General features: G+C 41.9%; 1 protein-coding gene across 5 annotated transcripts in view; it reads right to left on the bottom strand.

Annotated features, from left to right (window-relative positions):
• Nucleotides 1–6,207: 6,207 nt before the first annotated feature.
• Nucleotides 6,208–22,435, bottom strand: part of RACGAP1 (Rac GTPase activating protein 1) — a 33,161-nt gene continuing 16,933 nt past the window's right edge. For all 5 annotated transcript variants that reach the window (XM_081248338.1, XM_081248336.1, XM_081248335.1 and 2 more), the window contains 15 exons: nucleotides 20,040–20,242; nucleotides 18,885–19,021; nucleotides 17,867–17,936; nucleotides 16,141–16,194; nucleotides 15,376–15,456; nucleotides 14,532–14,649; nucleotides 13,928–14,058; nucleotides 13,103–13,267; nucleotides 11,807–11,902; nucleotides 11,521–11,719; nucleotides 9,898–10,003; nucleotides 9,590–9,722; nucleotides 9,340–9,475; nucleotides 7,679–7,787; nucleotides 6,208–7,367 (listed from right to left, as the gene is read on the bottom strand). In XM_081248338.1, the coding sequence (XP_081104464.1) occupies nucleotides 7,292–7,367; nucleotides 7,679–7,787; nucleotides 9,340–9,475; nucleotides 9,590–9,722; nucleotides 9,898–10,003; nucleotides 11,521–11,719; nucleotides 11,807–11,902; nucleotides 13,103–13,267; nucleotides 13,928–14,058; nucleotides 14,532–14,649; nucleotides 15,376–15,456; nucleotides 16,141–16,194; nucleotides 17,867–17,936; nucleotides 18,885–19,021; nucleotides 20,040–20,242 (1,814 nt within the window). In that variant the 3' untranslated portion in view covers nucleotides 6,208–7,291. The remainder of the gene's footprint in view (nucleotides 7,368–7,678; nucleotides 7,788–9,339; nucleotides 9,476–9,589; nucleotides 9,723–9,897; nucleotides 10,004–11,520; nucleotides 11,720–11,806; nucleotides 11,903–13,102; nucleotides 13,268–13,927; nucleotides 14,059–14,531; nucleotides 14,650–15,375; nucleotides 15,457–16,140; nucleotides 16,195–17,866; nucleotides 17,937–18,884; nucleotides 19,022–20,039; nucleotides 20,243–22,435) is intronic.

Here is a 22,435-nt window from a genome sequence, read left to right as displayed (position 1 = left end):
TCTCCGCTCCCCCCCTACCCCCCCCGCCACTGCCTCCTCCGGGTGTAAAGAGGACAGGTCTAATCTGGGACCACGCTGCACAGTGGGGGCGGCTCCACGGAGGGGCCAGGCTCCGGGACACATTCGGGCTCCACGGACTGAGAAGAGGAGCACGACGACGATCCGGAGACTTTCACTTTCCAGAGAAAATCACTTGGACCTGAAGGAATTCTGTGCACCAAGGTTTTTTTTTTAAAAAAAGACCACGTAAAGATAGAATAGGGGTTGAGAGGGTAGAAAGAGTTTACATACAGGCTCAGGCACTTACAGCTGCATGAACTTAAGCAAGTCACTTCAGGATCCTGAGCCTCACTTTCCTCATCTGGAAAACAGGGTCTGTTCATAAGCGTCTGGAAGAACCTCATGGGGCGCGTGTGTTCAGCACTGCGCCTGACACACAGCTCTCGATCAGTGGTGGTTTTCACCATCATCATGGTAGATTGCCATGCCCTCTGCCAATGAGCTCAGCTGTTTCTCCTGCAGTTTTTAACACGGCCAGGCTGTTACTAAAGAAGGGATCACTTCCTCCCCATACCCTAGGCTTAGCTTGAGTAAAGGAGAGAGAGAGAAGGAGGGACGGAAGGAGGGGAGAAGTCAGGGCTAATCAAGATGAAGCATCCGGCCAAGGGGTCACCACCACTTGGGCAGCTGGGGCAGGGGGTCTGCACAGACACGTAATCACTTCTCAGGGGGGAGCAGCTACACTGAGGAGCAGTCACATATTTAGTAAAAGCTGCAGAGGGGAGGCACAGTAAGTGAAGGGGGGTTATGAAAGTGGGGAGCCCAAAGACTCTAATTAATAGGCTGCAGTTAATGGGCAGAAAAGGGGAGGATGAAAATTTTTCAGAGCTCTAAGTCAGATAAAGGGGCAGTTTTTCTCAGAGCTGGGGGTGGAGGAGGCCAGAGACAGAGGCAGGGACCAATAACTCCCCCTGCACCCCCGTGGGCAGATGGAACAAGGCCCAGCCAGGCCAGGGCCCAGCCCCGGGTCAGAGGAGAGACCAGGACAGCAGTCTAGGACAGTGTCCGGTTATGGAGCACCAGCCTAGAGGTGCTTCCCCAGCCCCGATTATGTTTCCGGGCCTCTCGAGCTGCCCGGTTCATGCTGAGACCCCACTTTCATGTCATCACCTCTGAGGCTCTCTGAAGCCTCCAGCTCTTCCCTCCTCTGAGTTCCCACAGCACCCACCTCCGTCCTGGCACTGAACACATCACTTCGTAGTTATTTGAACACCTCTCTCTACCCAAGCAGGAAGACTTTCTTAAGCAAAATTGTATTTTTAATCTCATCTCCAGGCAACAGGTTCCTTAACTTGGCCATCTGTCCCCTTTTTTGTTGGTGCCCTACCATGGCCTTCCAGTTTCTAGTGAGGAGAGACCTCTGGTGTTCTGGATTTGGTGAGCCAAAGGTTTGCACAGATTATCTAACACCTCTGTGTTAAAGAACCCTGAATGTTTCAGTACTATACTGTGATTTCAGAACTCCACCAGAAGGTGCTCTTATTTTGGTCATAGCCTCACTGATTCATAATAGCTTCTTTTGCCACTTCCTCAATTCAGGGGTCGCACGTGAGGGCTCTGGGGGTCACGACTGGGACAGACTTTGATCCTTTCCCACAGATTACTCCTCTGCTTCTTCATGCCAAGCGCCCTGGGGTTGAGCCTTGCTTTTCCTACACTGTAGCTTCCCTCAGACCTGGGTAAACTCCCCATTTTAATCGTTCTCTGATCACAGCTAAGTAGCAGCTTCCCTCACCTCCACATCTGGTCTAGCCAACAGCCTATCTCCCAAGAACAGCTAACATTTCCAACCCAAACAATGTTGATAATAAGATGCACCGCTATTGTACAAGCCACTAAGAAAGAAAAGCACTGCATTATATGCCACTGATTATAAGTCATCTCAATACTCAGATATTAAATTGTATTTTTAAGTGCATTTTACAATCAAGGAAATGATCATTCCTCCTTCAAATCTTGGCTCTTTAAGTCAGATTTGGGAATGGAAGGCCCAAGGGGGGACCACATTGGAGGTTCTCGTCTTCTTCCTTTAAAGGGGATGGACACCACTGCCCTTGTATGCTCTCAACTCCTCTGCGCATCCATTACTATTCCAGCTTTTGAATACCCAGGCTGCCCCTCAAGCGGCCATCTCCTCTCCTTCAGCGCCAGGGAGTCTACTGAAGAGAACCCCACTTTTCTCACAGAGGCAAAACAAAGCACAAACCCTGCCAAAGCCGGGACTGCCATCTTTTATATCATCGCCTAGCACTCCAACACCATTTATCCAACCACTTCCCACCCTACCGGGGTACCTTCCCCTGAGCCTCCAGGCCAGTGCCCTGAGACGATGCCGAGATTAGTTATTTCCTCCTAATCGGGCTAAGACAGTTAAGCTGCTGACTGCAGGCAGTTCCCATTAAAGCAAAGCAGCTGGAAAGGGCTTAGCCCTTTAATGCCAGCAGCTCTGTCTCCACAGTGCGGCTGCTCTGTGAGGGGCTGGACTCTGTCCAGAAGCATCAGGCATTTAGCCCCAGTCGATGGATATTAACCTAGGAGGAGAGAGCAGCCAGCTCCCTGGGAGGAGGGGAGGTGGCTCAGTTAAGCACCTCCACCCACAGGCTTTGCTTTCCAATAAGGAGGAAAAATCCCAGCCCCTTTGTAGTGTTCACTCTACTAAAATCTGGACCAACGGTATCATCTCACAGGCAGAAAGAGTTTTCTCTGTAGCAAGAACGACTCCATTTTTAAAACTCACCTAAGGACAGATCCACTTGTCCGTTCTGACAAGACTTTAGGCCACTAACCACACACTCATTCTCCTTTGAACTGATTTTTTTCTCTGAGGTCTCAAGTATTGTTTGGATCCCAGGTGTGTATACACAACAGATGGGCTTCCTCTTCTCAGAGAGCACTGGGCCCTGGGGTTGAAGAGGGAGAAAGCTGAACAGCCCTCAGAAAGCCCTGGCACAGAGCGGGCTGCTGAAGAGAGATCACTTGAAGACTTCTTACTCAAAGCCAGATGGTGAACATGAGACGGGGTGAGAGCTAATGCCACTCAGGGGGAAAGCCAATAAGCTAATCCGCTGACACGTCTCTAAAAGCAGGCTGATGGCTTTCGCTCAGAGATTTGCCTGTTCTTGGCTCGAAGCTTCGGAGCACACAAAATGCTCACGGGTGGTCTGAAAACAGACTCCCACCAGGAGCAACCTTAAGCTCCTCCTCCACCAGCTCATCCTCCACCTTCCACACAGAGCTCAGCCCCGGACCACGGAGCCCAGGTCCTCCATCCTACCAGACAACAAGCCAACGTTAAGACATTCTCCTATCCCAATGCTTTTCCCAGCAGCCTGGGCCTTCCTGCTCTTTCTGGGTCATCTGTTGAGAGCACATAGGCACATCCACATACAGCCCTGCGTGGAATTATTTACACACCTAATAATGTATTAACAGGCCCCACGAAGCCGAGGAAGTCTGAAGTAGCAAGCACCACAGCTGACCTCCAGAGCAGGAGCTTAATCTCCAGGTTCTAATCCCAACTAAACTATAGTTTATGAGAATTTGAGCCAAATGACCTCTCTGAATTTTTCATCAATTGGGATCATATCACCTATCCCGCCCACCACACACGGGTGTGCCAAGGTCACATAAGATGATAAATGGCAGCAACCAGTATACTGTAAATCGCCATATTATATTTTCTAGAGGCTTTGTGGGGAATCAGTCCTTAATTCCATCTTCACTGATGACCAGAGAAGATATTATTAACTGGCAAGTGCTTTATGAGAAGTCTAAATGTCCACTGACAGGTGTCTAAGCCTTAGACACAGATGGTGTCCAGCCATGTGAGATGCGAGAGTAATGCTGTATAAAAACAGTGCAACTAAATGGAGCCTCTGGCAAGTTACAGAGGGAGAAGGTATACAAGAGGAAAAAATTCTTGCTTCCAACTCTGTGTCCCTGAAAAGTGGCCTCCTTTCCCATCCCACACGACTGCAGAGGACAAGGCTCCCACACACTGCAAGGTTATTCTTGGTGACGTCAAGCTGTCTTCAGCCTGACTTCGTGAACAGAAACCATCAACAAATACAGACTCTGAAAACGAGAGTCTAATACGTTACACGAGTTAAGGACCTCTTGGCCTGGGACCTTCACTTATTTACAAAATATACCAGCTACAGGGAGCAGATTTTTTTAAATTACTAAATTCTTAGGTTAAGTGGCCACTCTCCAAAGCCCGTTTATACTAAAAGCATGATGACTAACATGCCCTGACTCTGCACGCTTAAAAGCTTTTCGCACCAGTGGCTGAAGCCTGAGTCACAACTGAGATTACCATCAAAGCACATTGATCGAGAACCTACTGTGTGAGCTGTGCCAACTTGAACACTGAACTCTGTGCCTGCCACCCTTGCTTCTCAGATCTGGACGCCACAGCAGCTCCCTTCCCCGCTCCTGCTGAGAATCTAAGAAAAGGTGATGCATGATTAAGCAAACTGGTCAGTAGTCCAGGCACAGCAGTTGGTCTCCCAAATGCTTTCCAATAGGAAACCATATACTATATGTATATGCATGTGTGTACGTCTGTCTACCTACCTGAAGCGTGAGGTGGGCAGAGAAGCCCTATAAAACAAAAACAGCAAGCCTGGGATCTCTGCTCACTGCACTCACGCAGCACTCCTTGTCACTTCGTGCTGCCTGATAAGTTAAGCATGAATTTAGGAACTCAAGACCCCTTTTCAATGCCACAGCGTCAGTTCACAGCCAAAAATGACTTTTTTCCCCACGGTAAATCAACTGAGCATCCTTATAGTCCTCTGATGGAAATGCACGATGCCTTCTTGCCCTCTATTTCTGCAAGCAAAGAATTTACCTTCTTAAGAAAAAAATCGTTAAATACCAATAATAAACACAAATTGTTGCTGCTAAATCAAACCATGTAATGCTTGCCCAGTTAAATAAGCATCAAACTTAGGAGACTTACATAGATTGATGGAGGTGAATGGATTTAAAGATGTGAATATTCCAGCTATTAGCAAGTGGGGTAATAAAGCTGAACTGCATTAAAGATAGAGTAACAGGCAGCATCAGACACGGTTAGGAGCAGGAGGTGGGGTGACACCCACTCCAAAGCCCCTTCCATAGATCTCACATCAAGGGAGCACAATTTAATTAAGAAAGCCCTCGAAATTCAAGCTGTTCCACATGAAGTACTGTTAAAGAAGTTGAAGGTTGGTACAGATTTCCCTCTGCCAATATCAGAATTATTTTCACGGCTAAGGTCTCTTGGCCTAGCCCAAAAACTGAGCAACTGGCTGCCAACACTTGACACACAGGACCATTTCCTTTTTCGTTAATGGGCCATCAGTTCCTGCATAGCGTCATCTTGCCTTCACTCACATTATACAATCCATTTACTTCCTCTACATTAGTGACTTAAAATGCACCTTGGGGAGATATCACAGAACAGCAAATATGGAGCCAGGCCAACACTAGGCTTGCAGAGACATAGAAAGGAGATGGCACCTAGGACAAACTTAAAAAAAAAAACCAAAATGTTAACAGGCCTGTGTGTGTGTGTAAAAGGGGGTAAGGGGAGACGGGACCCATCTTCTGTCAATTTGCTGAGGCAGATGGGCCCTGCTGCGAGAGCTGCCACCTCCTGGGAAAAAAGCCAGTAGGTTGCCTCCTCTCCCCTCTATTAAGCCTGCCACTGTTTACGTTCAATCTCAGATACATTCTGTTCACCAGCTTCAGAGTTCCAAGTGCAGGTGCCCTCAGTTAATCATCCCAGCTCACTCCAGAGTCACTTCCAGCAGTGAGGGATGTTCCAGGCAGTGAGCCAGACAGAATCGTTTGGGTTGTTGCTGTTGTTGTTGTTTTTCTGCACCATTCTGGTCCCTAAAGGCTTGTTTAAAAAGTTTGTTTTTTGTTTAAAGTCGTTTCTTCAAACAAGAGGGTAAGAGTCAGGAAAAATCTAGGACTTCAATTTGGACAATGAAAGAGACTGAAACAAAGAAACAAACTCCTGGTGGTGGTGAAGTTGGGAGAAGGTGGTGATGGGGGAGGGGAGAAATGAATGATAGACTCATGACACTTTGAGGAAAAATATTTCCTAAAAAAAAGGAATTTAAGGTTACCTTCCAGGGCAAGAAAACCAACCTCACATTCATTTTGAAAAAACTATTTACTTTTTTCCAAATATTATTCCAAATACATGTTTTACAGGCCACTATAGGTCAGAAACATTCTATAAAAGAAAGCATTTTGATAGACATTGGAAATAATTTTAATAGAAGAAAAAGCTCATATTTATCTAGATGTAGCTATGTTACACAGGAAGATTTCAGTATCCAAAGTGCAAAGACAAAATGACTGTGGCTTTTCTTGCCACTCAAAATACTGACAATCCTCCCTTATAGCCTACTCTTAATTGTTAGTTGAGGGCCAAACAGATGGTACACTGACTTTTAGAAGACAGGCTTCTAAATGGACAAGGGGGTGGGGGGTGTCAAGCATCAGAATGAATTCATCTTAAGAACAAACTGGCTTTGACCCCAACCAAACCCAAAGTCCAGCCAGAGGCCCATTAGAAATAAATATAAATTGTAGTATCACTTTTACAAGGTTGTGCCACTTAACACTATTAAACCTTATCAATCCAAATTAAAGCTAAGCACACTCTCATTATTAGTTCAGTCCTCACCGTACCCCATTTCTATGAAGGCTCCATGTTATAGCTCAGTTCATAATGGGGGAAGGGGAATTTCCAAGTTCTCGAAGGAGCCATTCTAAATCTTCTGTCAAAACCTTTCTTTACCCTGCCCTCCCACTCCCCACCCTGAGACAAGTCAATCTTACCAAAGAGGTAGGGCTTCTACCACTGTCTCATGGAAATTATACCAGAGAAAGGTCATTACATGAGAGAATTTGGCTTTAAGCCAAAGGGACATACCCCCACCCCCTAAAAGAATCACAACGAATTTCATACCCCACTTCTACCTCTGTAAACATCTCCCATCTAAAAGCTCCCAATGACAGCACAAGGTGTTGATATTACATTACTTGAGGAGAAGGAGAAGGAGAAGAAGATATATATAGTTTTCATAAAACCCCCATGCACAATTAAACTTGATTAAAAGCCTGGAGAATGCTAAAAGTAGTAATGAGTACAGGAGGCTGCAAAGCAGAGAGTACAGGTGCGCCCTTCCTTGCAGTCAGTAAACGCTGGCAAGTAACAGGAGATGTGACTTCACTTGAGCATTGGAGAAGCAAAAAAGTTGCCTTGTCGTCCTAGGTTGGTGGCAGACTTGCTTTTGCTCCCAAATCTAAAGAAAAAGAGAATGAACTGGAAAAGTATTCTATAAAAAATGATAAATAAGCAACTATAACATTACTTGACATAATCAATTAAAGTAGGAAACCCTCAACAACTACTCTGTAAGCTATTCTTTGTCACCTGAGATGAGAGAGAGGAAACAGTAAAGACCTTCAGACCCTTTTTAAAAAGGGGCTTTTAAAGTCGAGCTGCTAGCTAAGATCTAATTCAATTTTTCTTTCAGTAAGCTTCAGCATGATGGGAAAGAAGTCTAAGGAAGCGGTCATTTTTTTATTTCCTGAGCACACCAATTTTGCATACCTGGGAGTGTTCTTGGTGAGGGTGGAGCGGACTCTCTGTGACAGGGAGCTGGATGAAGGAGTCTTGAGGAGCTGATGCTCAGGAGTGGTCACAGGCCCCAGTAAACTCACTTCAATCAAAGGTAAGACATATTTTTAAAGGAAGGGAAAAAAGAAAGCACTCTTGCAGGCAGCCAGTATTAAGCTGAATATCCTGTGAAACACTTAAGAGCTAAGGTTAGAGACCTAGCAAAGTCCCAGAGGTCATTTTTGTCATCATTTTATAACACACCAGTATATTTTTTGAACTACGCAGGCAACTGCTCAATGAGTAGTTGACATTCATTTTCTGAGTTAAGCCATTCTCAAACTCCAAACTTCACAAATCTAACATCTATTTGATTTTTTTCCTATACTAGAAAAAACAATATGCTCCCTTAAAAAGGAACTTGCGGGGCTTCCCTGGTGGCGCGGTGGTTGAGAGTCCGCCTGCCGATGCAGGGGACACGGGTTTGTGCCCCGGTCCAGGAAGATCCCACGTGCCGTGGAGCGGCTGGGCCCGTGAGCCATGGCCGCTGAGCCTGCGCGTCCGGAGCCTGTGCTCCGCAACGGGAGAGGCCACAACAGTGAGAGGCCTGCGTACCGCAAAAAAAAAAAAAAAAAAAAAAAAAAAAAAAAGGAACTTGAAATGATGAAAGAATAGGTCTCCAAAGCCAGTGAAGTTGGAATGAAACCAGCGTCATATATTTTTGGTGGCAGTACAAACTGGCAAAAGCCTTTAAAAAGTCAAGTTGGGGCTTCCCTGGTGGCACGGTGGTTAAGAATCCGCCTGCCAATGCAGGGGACACGGGTTCAAGCCCTGGTCCAGGAAGATCCCACATACCGCGGAGCAACTAAGCGAGCCACAACTACTGAAGCCTGTGCACCACAACTACTGAAGCCCATGCGCCTAGAGCCCATGCTCCCCAACAAGAAAACCCATTGCAATGAGAAGCCCATGCACCGCAACGAAGAGTAGCCCACACTTGCCACAACTAAAGAAAGCCCGTGCGCAGCAATGAAGACCCAATGCAGTCATAAGTTAAATAAATAAGTAAGTAAGTAAATAAATAAATAAAATTTAAAAATCTATACTTAAAAAAAGAAAGAAAGAAATCAAGTTGGTAAAACATACCAAGAAACAAAAATGTTTAAAACCTTTAATTCAGTAATTCCCACTCCTGGGAATTTATCATTAGGAAAAAAAAGGTATATACATATAATGTTGATGGCATCACTATATGTAATTATGAAAGGCTGAAAGACAACATCAATACCTAATAGAATATTTAAGCAAATTCTAGTTTACAACCATAAAAATGATAAATAAGATCATATAGTAACAGAGAAAGTTCTCACAAAATGCTAAGTAAAATAAGAAATAATTATATCTAAATTATTCTATCTATATTTTTAAAAAATATCCATATGGGTAAAGAAAGGAGGAGAATATGGAAAAGTGAAAAAAAATTAGGATGGAACTGTACAAATTTTTCTTTAATGTTAGAATTCTCAAAATTATTTTAATTTTATTGAAGAATATACATTTCAAACAGCTCTAGCAAAGGCAAGGAGAGGGCACCCGACCAAAAACCAGAGAGGGAGTCAGGCCCTTTAAAAAGCACACCTTAGGCCTTGCCTTACCTTTAACATCTGGGGTCTGTGGTGTTGAAAAGGCATTTGAGTTTTCGATGACATGCATGGGGTCAATGTTCTCTTGTTCCACCATCATGAACTGACTCCAGTATTCCAGGGGTAGTGAAAGCAGGCGCTCTACCACCTAAATGCCACCAAATATGTTAGCAAACTTCCAATGCTCAGGGCTTTTACCTCTCACCATTCTCTCCTGTTATGTTACACAAGTTGATGTATATAGACATACATGCTTGCTTACCTTGGGTTGACGCTTGATGTCCTGTAACATTATCACTGGATCTGGATTGGGCACAGCATGGGCAACTATTGTAGGGCCAAAGACTTTAGCCAGATTGGCAACATCCATTTTAGTGCTTGGGCTCTGAGCCACTCTAAGTAAAAGAGCATTAAATTAGAAGACTTGTCCCTCTGCTTAAAAGCAGACCAAAATAGAACATCTATAGGAAAACAATTCACCCCTCACATTCCCTCCCTAACACCCAACCCCATTCTCTTCCCCTTGGCAAAACTCCCTGACTCCCAGAGACAACTGTCTGCTCTACTCACCTCTGCAAGTGAATCATGAGGAAAGCTAATGTGTCTCTGTTGGCCTGGGGCAGTTCACCAACAGCCTGGTACATGGCAGCTATGCTGTTGTCCTCATCTGTGATTTCTATAAACGAAAAGAAAGTACCAAGAGGCCTAGACTTCTTTCCTTTGACAGCGGGCTTCCAAGTTATCGATCACAAAGTCTCATCTATACAGTAAGCTTCTGAAACTTCTGATTAGGTTCATGACTGCACCAGACTCTAGTTTCATTAACAAGCAGGATACTGGCCAACAGCTCAATATTAGAAATCAGAACTCTTAAAAAACCAGCTCTTGCAGTTAGGGAAAGCAGCTGGAAACTCATGTTTCCAGGAATGCAGACATATAAGTGTAGTGACTACAATTATTAAGAAGGTATTCGTTCACAAAACATGTTAAGAGCCTACTATGTGCCAGGCACTGTTCTAAGTGCTCAGGATCAAGCAGAACTAAACAAAGGACCTTGCCTCATGCTACCGGAGGAGTCAGTCAAAAAGCAAATACCTATCAGATAGTGATACATATAATAAACAGTAAGGTAGGCAAGAAACTAGAAAGTAATGGTAACTGTTCTTTCTGACAAGGTGGTCAGGAAAGGTGTTTCTGAGGACAAGCTATCCAAAAAGAAACCTAAAAGGAAATAAAGGAGCAAATCACTCCAGGCTGAGACAACAAACATGATGGCCTCGATGGGAGTAAGCTTGGTTATGTTCTAAGAACTGCAAGAATTCCATTGTAACTAGAAAGGAAGAAAGGAGGGGAAGGGTGTTGAAAGAAATCATGTTGCCAGGACCCAAATCATGTGGGGTCTTTGGGGCCTGTTATGGACTGTGGATTTTATTCTGAGACTTTTGAGAAGACTTTGGAGAATACTGAGGACAGAAGGGACATTACCTAACTTAAATTTTAAAAGGACCACTCTAGCTTCTGTGTGAAGATTATACTGTAGAGGGCAAGAGTAGAAACAGGAAAACCTGTAGGTTCTTACATCACTCCAGGGTAAGAGAGATCAAGATAATAATAGGAGTGACACATTTTAAATTTAAGATATATTTACAGGGCCTTTGTTGACATGATTTGCCAATGGATTAGATACTGGGCATGAGGTAAAAAAATCAAAGATGGCTCCAAGTTCAAAAGGACAACCTAAAACTTGACCCAAAAAAACAACACAAAGCAACAACAAAAAAAACCTGTGAGGACCCTATACAGTTTAGACAGGAAGAGGATAGGCATAGGGAACATGGATATAGTTATTCACCCATCAAAGTATTTGAGCAACTGCTATGTTTCAGGCACTGTACCAGGCAGGGGATAAAACAGAAAACAGGAAACAGAAAAGTCAAAAATTCCTGCCCCCGTGGGACTCACATTTAAGGGTTTTTTTTTTGTTTTTTAAATTTATTTGGCTGCACCAGGTCTTAGCTGCAGCTGCTGGGTGCGGGATCTTTGTTGCGGCACGTGGAATCTTTTAGTTGCAGCATGTGGGATCTAGCTCCTTGACCAGGGATCGAACCCAGGCCCCCTTCATTGGGAGTGTGGAACCTTAACCACTGGACTACCAGGGAAGTCCCGCATTTAAGTATTAAGATCTGCCCTTACCTGCTGCTTCCATAAAGGTCTTGTTTAGCCGAAAGGTCAGAAGGGGTTCTTTGAGGTTTCGAAGGAAGTCTTTCAGGAGGCTACAGATAGCATGGATGTCATCCACTTTGCTGAGGAGGGGTACAGTTTTCACTCTGAGGAATTTCTCTTTCAGCTCTTTTACTGTCCGGTCACAGCCTGAGATCCGATACAGGCCTGTCTATTATCAAGACGACACTTTCAGTTAAAAACCTCTTAATTACTGACACAAGTAACAAATTCACCCTCTCCAAGGGTGGACTCTTACCTCGGTCAGCCCTCTCTGCTCAATCTCACTTACACAGTGGACAACAATTGAAGGGATCATTGGAGAAGTCTGGGACACATAATCTGCCAGCATTCCCTGAAAAAGGCGAGTTTAAAATTAGTATTTACACTACTTAGACCAGCAGATGAAGACCAGTGGAAAGAGCCATCCCCAGACTAATATTCAGGCTGGGACATCATGTTTACTTTTAAATTCCTCTTCCCAAAGCATGTATTAAAACAAAGGCTCAATTATTTTCCTACCTCCACACCAGGACTGATTTATGGTCACATATACCACACTCTTGCAAGAACAAGTAATAAAAGACCACTAGCTACAACTCTGCCCCTGCTCCTCTTATAGTCAAGGGCATCAAAAAGAAAGCAATAATGAGATCACAGGTATGGAGTATAATATAAACTAATGTATTACTCTAAAAAAGAAAACCTTTTCTATACTGTAATTATTCTTAGTAAGAAAAATTATTTAACACAACTAACTCACAGTTGATCATGACACAGACCTATCTGTAGGAGAGAACTCCATGGTTCTATATTAGACTACAGAAAATTTGTAAAAAAATTACATGCGTGGATAAGAATGCTTAAGATTAAAGAAAAGTAACCTTTGATTTGCTGGAGGCTGGGTAGCAGCATAGTCATTTTGTTTTGATTCTTGCTAATGTTGCTTATAACAATAATTTCTTAATGAATCAAACTTTAGAAATAATTAATCTTAAGAGCATAGTATGGAATATCTCTAACGTAAGAGAAAGAATATTCAAAGATGAAATTACATGATGGCTGGGATTTGCTTCAGAATAGTTCACTGAACAGGGTGAGGAGGAGGAGATGGGGGTATTAATAAATCAAGACTGGACACGAATCAGTGATCGTGGAAGTTGAGTGATAGGAGCTAGGGTTAGTTATACTAATCTCTCTACTTTTGTATATGTTTGAAATTTTACAAAATTAGATGGGATGGGGAGGGGAAGGAGAAGGGGGAGGAAAGGAAGGGGGGGAGGGAAGGGAGAAGGAAAAAAGGATGAAAACAAGGAAAGGGAGGGAGAGAGAAAGGGGAAGGGAGGGAGGGAAAAGGAAGAGGAATTTGGTTTAGAAAGTTTACTAAACAGACACCCAAACAGGATTCTGCTGCAGGTTAACATTTTACAATTTCTATTCATTATTTGTGGGAAAAAATATATGTGGCATCATTAATTTTTGAAAAAAATGACCCTAAGCTTTTAAAAGCTAAAGAAGCCATAACACAATGATGGCTCCCACAGGTCATACATACTTCTCCGATCTTGACAGGTGTCCCTATCAGGGTAGGAATGCAGGGAAGGGGACAGCGGTCCCGACATTCTGGATGAGAAACCACACGACAGTCTCGACACTTTAGAGACAGCTTGCCAAATTTTATTCGCTTTCCACATGGTACACAAGATTCGGGTTTAATAACCTGAGGATGAAACAGGAAGTGGTATGAATTAGAAAATTATCATCATATCAACCGATGTTTATTAAGCACTTAGCATGTGCCAAACAACTTCCTCATCCCTTTACACATATTTACTTGTGTAATTCTCACAATAATCCTATAGAATAGGTTTTGTTTTTTTTTAAGATAAGGAAACAGAAGCAAAAGGAGGCTAAGTAACTTGCATAAGGGCATCCAGCTGCAAGGGATCACTGTACAGTAGTGGAAAGAATTTGTTGGCAAGGAGTCAGAAAACCCCCATGTTAACTTTGTTACTTACTATCCTGTGGCTCAAGCAAGTCAGTTAATTCCTCTGAGCCTCAGTCAGTTTGCTTGGGTTTTTATGAGTAAATCAATTGGGACACAGTTAAAACGTGCCATGTTCAAGCATGAAATGTAAATACACATCACTAAAAAGCACAAACAACTGCTTCTGAAAAGTTGCTTTCTTTTAATTTAATATTACTCACAGAACGGAAAGATACACACCCTCTGTAACCCTGGAAAGTGGCATTAGGAGGAGGAAGGAAATTCGACATTTAACTTTACAACACTAAAGTATTTAAATTTGTTGCTAGTAAATATTACTCCCACAATTAAAAAAGTAGATGTGCCCAAGAGCAGCAGCAATCCCAGATTTACCGTCTTAGAGACAAAGTCATGCAGGCGCATCCCTCCATTGCTCTGTGGAGTGTTGGAGCCGTCTGTGTCGGTTTTTGGCTCCGGCTGCCTGCTGCTCAAGGTGGAGTCACTGTTCCAAGGCTGTAAAGTACCTAGAAAGCAGGCAACTCTAAGCTTTGTGCCTTAGGTATTTTGTTCCTTCTGAATTTTTTTTTCTTTTTGTTGCACTGCATGGCTTGTGGCGTCTCAGTTCCCCGACCAGGGATTGAACCCGGGCCCTCAGCAGAAAGCGCAGAGTCTTAACCACTGGACCACCAGGGAATTCCCCCTTCTGGATTTTAACCCCAATTTTAATATAACTGGTAGATAACCAGTAATCTGTAACAATTATCAGAAGTGAATACAATGGCTATGCAAAAAACTGTTTCCAGAGAAACAAGTTATATAGTGGTATAGGCCAGGCTAGCAAGCCAAAGGCAGGGCATGACACAAACAGTGCTCTGGCCCTCAGTAAGCAACTACCCAAAACATCCAACCCCTGCCTCATGAGGGTTCTAAGAAACCAATTCTCCCCAGATTTTACCAGTTGTTTTACACAGGCAATTCAGCCACAAACCCAGCAGACCTGTTTTCCTTCGGCTCCTGGTCCAACATGGCACAGTCTCAATAGTGGACACAGCTTCAATGGGCCCGCCATCATTGGGAACAGTCACTGTAGTTTTTGCAACTATGGATTCATTTCCCTGAAACAAAGGTTTTAATGAGGGAAGGATAAATCTAATTTCCCCTCTACTATAGGTGTTTTGGAATAGTTAAAAAATTCCTGAGTCTCGGTCAGGACTTAAGCCCCCAGCCCCAAACACTCTTAAAGTTGAAATCTCATACTTTCAAATAGAAATACAGGTCACAGGAACATACATACAAGCAACTAAGAACCCCACATAAAGCTGACAGTTGTTTGCTACTCTATTCATATGGATGATAAGGATCCTATTACACAGAAAAATGTTCACTGAACATCTCTCTCAAAATAACACTGCAATGTTGACTTGGGATTTTTAATGCTTGGGGCCGCTAAACTTTGATGTGTTCAAGACCACAATTCTCTTGGCCTGACTATTCTTTTATGTATTTATTTATTTATGCTGCACTGGGTCTTCATTGCCGTGCACAAGCTTTCTCTAGTTGCGGAGAACGGGGGCTACTCTTCGTTGCGGTGCGTGGGCTTCTCATTGTGGTAGCTTCTCTTGTTGCGAAGCACGGGCTCTAGGCGCGCGAGCCTCACTAGTTGTGGCACTCGAGCTCAGCAGTTGTGGCTCGCGGGCTCTAGAGCATAGGCTCAGTAGTTGTGGCACACGAGCTTAGCTGCTCTGCGGCATGTGGGATCTTCCCAGACGAGGGTTCGAACCCGTGTCCCAGGGTTCTTAACCACTGTGCCACCAGGGAGGCCCTGGCCCGGCTATTCTTACCTGGTCTGCTGTGGAGCCAATGGAACGAGTTTTCTTTACAGGTCCGGGGGGACCATCAATGTACTGTCGGCTACTAGAGCGCTAGAGATGGGGCAAAAACCAAGAACTTTAGTGCCAAATAGAAGATCTGAAGCACAAAAGATTAAATTATTCCATTAGATAACTTGGATGCAAGTCCTAGGTACTAGGACTGCAGGAAATAACAATGTGCACTCTCTCACTGCCTATTTCCACATGAAGCTTAAGTTGTACCAACACAAAAATGCCCCCAGTGCCCTAGAAGAAACAAGCAAGCTTTGGAGAAATTTAGATGACAGCACCTGAAAAAGTGGAGTGTAATCCTATCTAAGGACATGAAGTCTTTAGAAACATATTAAGGACCCTAAACAAGCACAAAGATAGATCTCTGTATATCCCATTATACACACATTTCATCTGAAGCTTATATTAGAGCACAAAAGTCCTGCATAAAAATTCATGACAACTCAAACAAACTTAAATATATCCTTTTACTCTCCATGAATGAACTGAGAGCAGAGAGGGAAACAGGATGGGATCCTGTCCTGAGTTAGGACATCAAGGAACGTCAATTACTGCCCCCGCAACATGGATTCTCTTGTAATCTGTGTTTAACAACAGCTAGAGCAACATGTCAGGAATGCAGTACAATGGCAACATTTCTGGAGAAAACTCTTTTATTGTTACTTTGTAAAAACAAACAAACAAACACAAAAACCCCCCAAAACTAAACAAAACCATACATACCCTCTTTTCTCTCTTCTTCAGTTTAAAAGTCTTTACCAAAGAAGAATCCCAATCCTGTTGACAATTACACTGTATTAATTTCTTTCTTTGGTTAGCCCTCCCCTAAACCCTGTACAAATAAATTTACAGAGAATCTTAAAGGCCTCTTGAGTCAGAGTACCTAACTCACAATTTGGGGAGACAGAAAGGGAGGGTCTCAAATGTTATAGCTATAGAGCTGTAGTAAGTTAACATGCTTTCTTTCCAAAATCGAAGCTATTATAATAGAATCAGGAATCAATACCACAGGGGCAAGAAAAGGTTAAAGAATCAACTTCTGTCGTGATTATCTTCAGTGCCCGGTCCTTTATTTCTGATTATTTTTGTAATTAGTTTTAGAACTTACAGAATGTTGGGCACTATACTGCTGGCGTTAGATGTGAGCCTTACTCTTAATGGATTGCTATCATCTAATCAGATGTTCTGTACAATGTAGCCACTTTAAAAGTTCTAGTTTAGGTTTTACATCTCTCAATCATCCCTCCTCCTTGGGCCCTAAAAAAGACATTCATGTGGACACTGAAGAATTATTTGTCTTTCATTGTGGTCTAGTTTCACTTCACTCATTTTAACCATTTGCATTCATTTTTAGTAGCTACTTAGGACCTCCTGATCCTGATAATCCCTGAAAACACAAAATCCAAAAACAGTCGTATATAGCTTAGCTAGATAAATTTAACCTCTCCAATTTATGGTCAAGTAATTTAGCTACTGGTTGTTTGATTCAGCTTCAGTTACAACAGATATCACATCATAGGTCTAGCTCTAAAATCAGCTAGTAGTATATTCTAGTTTTATTACATATCCCAGACTATGTCATTCCTTATTTCAAAAAGGTGATACCTAATACTAATACCTACAAAACGGCAATTATTTCCCTAGTCAAACTCTGACAATTTGGACATAAAACCCTGCCTATGTAACAAGTAGTTGTCATTTATTTTGCTATCATCAGAAAACCAACTACTAATAACCTCCTGATTTATTGTTTTGCTTGCTAGCTTTCAGCCAGTAAAATAGGAGAGATACATAAACCAATAAACTACAAGTCTCTGGAACATCAAAGATTGAAATATCAGGAGATGACCTTTTATGGAGAAACACCACCGTAAGTTACAAGAAGTGTTCTGCCCCACAAAAGCAGGGCAACAAAGAGCTTAGACAGGTGAACCACTGTTCATCAAAGCATTATCTAGTGCCTGGAAACTTTCATCAGTCTTCTGGCTGAAGTTTCAGGGCACTGGTTTCCTTCTAATTGTGAAGTATGTCTAAGTTTTCCTCAGGAACCAGTTTAATTTAGAAATAAGGCACAAGTCTATTCTCCCCAAGAGCAGCAAATAAACCCTGGCTGGATAGAGTCTTGCTAATTATTATTATTATTTTTTGCTAGCTGGGGTTTTAATAAGTCAAGATGTAGTAATCAATTAATATAGGCAGCTTACAGATCCGTTTAATAAATTTAACCTCATGCCAAATCCTAAATTCTACATTCTCACTTCCAAAAATTAAATATATAAGCTAGTCCCTTACAGCTTATATTTATATTTTTACATGTTAGTCAGTATCTATAACATATCAACTAATAAAATAGTAATAAGGGAATTTTAGAAGAGAGGACAGGAGAGAGATTCCTGAGGGAGCAGGGTTAAGAAAAATAGATAACTCTCAGAAATCAAGTGTTCATTACCAGCGATTCATCAGTCTTGTCAAAGCTGATATCCGATAAAATGGAACCAGATTCATCAATGGTTGACAGTCTAAATGAGTGAAACAGTAGTGTTAGAAACAAGACTGGAAAGTAAAATCCACCAACACCAGAACAAGTCACACTTGTCAGGTAACTTCAGCAATTTCACAGTAGCATCTTCCCTGTGGAGATAACTACAAGCTCAAACCCTAGCTGTGGTGGGTTGCTTTTTATGGTTTTCATGGGGGACTATGTGCATGTGTGCAGGAGCACACATGCAGCACAGTTGCTATTTCAGCTAAGGCCTTATAACAGAAGTTGAAAGTTACATTCAGGGGTCTGGGTGCTATTCCCTGCTGAGTCTGTACTACAGGCTACTAAAAATTCACAAGGCAGAAGAGTGAAGTTTAATTTGATCCCAATTGTGGTTGCTTTCTACAAGAGAGAGTATTACCCAGCATTAGCTTTTTAAGAAATTAAGCCTGTACATCTTCTTAGTTATAAAGATTCCCCATAAAACAACCAGGCAACAAAATAAATAGCTCTAAAAGAGTGCTGACCTTTCCCTACGTATTGTATTGTGGGTGTTAAATTGAAAGCCTGGTCGAGACTATTCTAAATAGCGATGCAGTGGAACCAAAATTATTGTCTGGTCTTGGCTCACAGAAGGCCCTTCTAAACCAGAAGAGCTACGAGAGCTCTCTAGAGAGTAAACACTGGAAGTATTGCTGAACTGCCACTTCCACCTTTAGGTTTCTTAGCAATGTGCAAGATTAGTTATCGATGTGCAAATCAACATCAAATTTTACCCATGATGAAACATCCTAAGGAAAAATAAACAAATAAAACAAAGGGGGAGGCCTCTGTGCCTTTATTTCCCACACACCCTTCCTCCAAAGTCTTCTTCTGCTTTATTCAGCACACATTCCAGAAGCAGTATATCTAAGAGTTTAGATAACAAGAACTTATGACAGCTGTGCTGCTTATGGTCAGATAACAACAGATGCAGTTCCCCCACCTTTTGTTCCCAGCATTGCCGCTGGATGGTTGGCCTCTGTTGAGAAAAGCCAGAGCTGATCTTTGCTCCTCGCTTAGTTGAATGCTGCCAGATGTGTCACACATGAGCATCTCTCGAATCAGCTGAATCTGTCTTTCCTACAGACCAAAGCAGAGTAAAACAGCCTAACTAACCAGGGGAGAACGCTTCACCTCAAATTTATGGGACAGGCAGACCAGAAGACATTAAAATACAGCATTATGCAAATGAGCCTTCAAGAAGGCTGCTACACCAATAGCATATTAATTCACATCAAGCCCAGGTTGTGTCTCCGATTTCTGACTGGTAAAATGAACTCCATCTAGAAGAGTGGGGTTTCTGCTACAGGACTTTTGGATCAAACCGCTAATCCAAGAGAAGACAGTACTGCAAAATGAGAGTCCCAAAATAGATTTCACATAGCAAAAACACTTCAGTGTCATCTAATTAGGACAATTATTGGCTTCTTCTACAGCTCAAAGCAGCCACCCACCTTTCTAAATGGTGGAGCAAAATGCATTAAAATGGATATAAAGCTGTGATGCACTGGAACCAGACAATTTGAGCTTACTGAGGCATCTAACACTGCACGAAGATGAATTAGTCCCTCCTAGCAAAGGCTTGCCTTTGTACCATGACCCACACTGGTACGTCAGAATGACAGTGCTCTATGTTCTAGTGTTCACAATGGTTGACTACATCTATCCCTTTACCCTAAATTAAGAGCAGTGATGAAGGAAAGACTTAAGAGTTGTCCTGCCTATATCAATGACAAAGTACTAGCTATTGATATCTTATATGAGGATGTTCTAGGTAGCACTTATAATCAACAATGAGATCAAATATGCTAGGATTTCTCTGCCTTTCCCCCTAATTTTAATTCTTTAAATTCTCATTTGAAATCTGTCTATTAAGTAAAAGTTTCAAGTCTAAAGGAGAAAAAAATTTTTAAATTTAAATTTCAGCCTATGAAGAATAGGATTCCTTGGCTGCAATTTCAGCTCCAATCATAGACAAACTGCTTTTAGTTCTTTAATATAGCAGAAGAAACTGGGTATACCTGGGCAAGTGGAAACATTATCCGTTGATCTTCCCCCGTCCCCACTGTCACAGTTCTAGCATAAAAACAATACACACCAGCTTTTCACAGTCAGCCTCAGCTCGTTGTCTCCGTTTGATCTCTACATCCACCTGATTGCGTGCATGCTTCAGCTTAACATCCAGAGCACTACGCTCAGTCTCTACTTTCATCAAAAGATCCTTGTATTTGCCCAGCTCGTGATCTGTTCTCTGCCACTTTTTACGGAATTCTTCAAAGTCCTTTGCCAACTGGATAAATTCTAAGAAAAGGGGGAAACTTTAATAATTCAAGCACCAAACAGAGTATAAATGCTCTAATAAATGAGTCCTCTGGTTAGTTTTACTCCAAATGCATAATTAAGGGACCAGATGAACTATGGGCAAATCCATCTGAAAATAACCAGGAGCGGATCCTGGATATATGTTCATCACTCTGGATGAGAGCTTTGTGGGGAGCAATTCCTATTTCAATAGGCCAGTTACTTTTGGCTTAGCCAGCGGCATCTGCTATGGAATAAGTAAGTCATTAGTCACCTGGCTCCAGATGTAACACTAACAGTGAAAGCTCCTGAACAGAAGGCAATCAAAGGGGATACCTTTGGGGCAGCTGTCACCCACCAGGACAGTTACAGCTATAAAACAAAAACAGCCTCCTTTAGAGTCACGTATTGCTGCGCCAGAGAGGCGTTAAACAGCAAATTCAAATGTAACTGCTGTAATATGCTCCAGTAGATATAGATTAATATTACAGATGTCTAGGCCTACAATTGCATTCAGCTATATAATTATACAAATACTGATTTGAAAGTGAAGAGCCAATTTGCTTTTGCTGTTTAACACAGCCCTGAAGGGTATGTAAACATTCCAGTTGGAAAGACAGAGGAAGAGAAGATCATACTAGCTTTGGATGAGTCACTGATAGAGGAACATGGACTCCTTTCAAATGTCTGCAAAGAAAGTATCCCTTCTAAGGCAGCACCTCAAAGCATGATAACCCTGGGGGCATCCGTTCTTATCACCTGCTACTGGCAAAGACTATTCTATAATGCCTTACTATTCTAGTTAACCTCAATCTACCTCTAAGCTTCACTCCACCAGCATCATGGAGGAACTTTCCAAGGTGTACATCTGCTGCAGGTTAAACTAACCCAGTTTACGGCTGAAACTAGGCCAAATGCACACAAAGCTAGCAGATTCTCAGGTAGTAAGGGTACTTTTCCCATTTGAATTTAACCTGAGAGCATAGAAATAATATAGTGCTTTTTTAAAGCAATTTTAATAATTTGACTAAATTTCAAACTTACAAATTAGGATAACAATTCGATCTAGAGAAACCAAGTCTGACACATAGGGAAACAGGTTTTTAGTAAACAATCGATTTTAGCAAAACAGGATATTATGACCTAGTTACCTTAGACAATACAAATATCAAGGATCTCAAAAAATAAAATATATTATTACAAAATTCAAACAGTTTTAAATGATATACTGGTTTAGTTAACAGTTTGGAACACATTACTAAGGGGTTTTTTCTCCTTAACTTAAACAAGAAGAAAACAAACAACATATCCTTTTGCAAATTTAACTATTTCAAAATTACAGATTCATAAGAAAAAATTAAAAGCAAGAGCTGGTTCTTAGCCATGTTTACTCTCGCGATTCACCAAGCAATGCACTTATTATTTGTGTACTTTTTGATGTATGTGATACTTCCATTTTAAAGAATAAAGAACAGGAAACACACTTTTCAACTACAGTCTAAAAACTTTCTAGCTCCACACTGTGGTCAATTAAATGTTTCTAAATATAGTGTTGCCTACACACTCAAATATTTACTGAATTAAAAAACACTTTTGAGAATGAAAAGATTTTCATTTGACCTGATTTTGCTGGCTTGCTTGTTCCTTAGGATACTCCTTGAAAGGTCTTATTAAATTGGGGTTTTAATTCCCATTCGTCGTTAATTGGCATACGTTACAGGTCTAACTGAATTGGATAACAGAACTGAAACCAAATAAACTATCAGTTCATTTCAAGGAAGGAGTTCCTAGTTTAATAGTACAAATGGTTCAATTACTAGTTTAGGTGGTTAGACCCAAACCAGAGCATTTGCATACACGACTAAGATATTACTTTTATGTACAATTCTGTTATGAACTAATTGTGCTAGCGTGGGTCAAAAAGACACTTTGGACCACATACCAGGAAAAACTTTGATGTTGGAGATCAATAAACACAAATGGCATTTTTTGGGTCGGTGTGTGAATCACAATTCACTTTGGTACTAGGCCCTGTCATGAAGTATACATTCAAAAGGTTTACTAAATTCAAATTGTCTCTTTAAAAAAGTTATGTGTATATTAAATTACAAAATGCATCTATCAAAAAGGAAAAGGAGAAGGGAAATTTCCTTAAAACAAATTAAGAATAATCTTAGATCCATTAAAAAAAAA

This window comes from Mesoplodon bidens, assembly GCF_964165515.1.
Source record: "Mesoplodon bidens genome assembly, chromosome: 11".
NCBI classification, from domain to species: Eukaryota; Metazoa; Chordata; class Mammalia; order Artiodactyla; family Ziphiidae; genus Mesoplodon; species Mesoplodon bidens.
The sequence above is the reverse complement of the archived record's forward strand: the minus strand, read 5'-3'. Positions and strand labels throughout refer to the sequence as shown.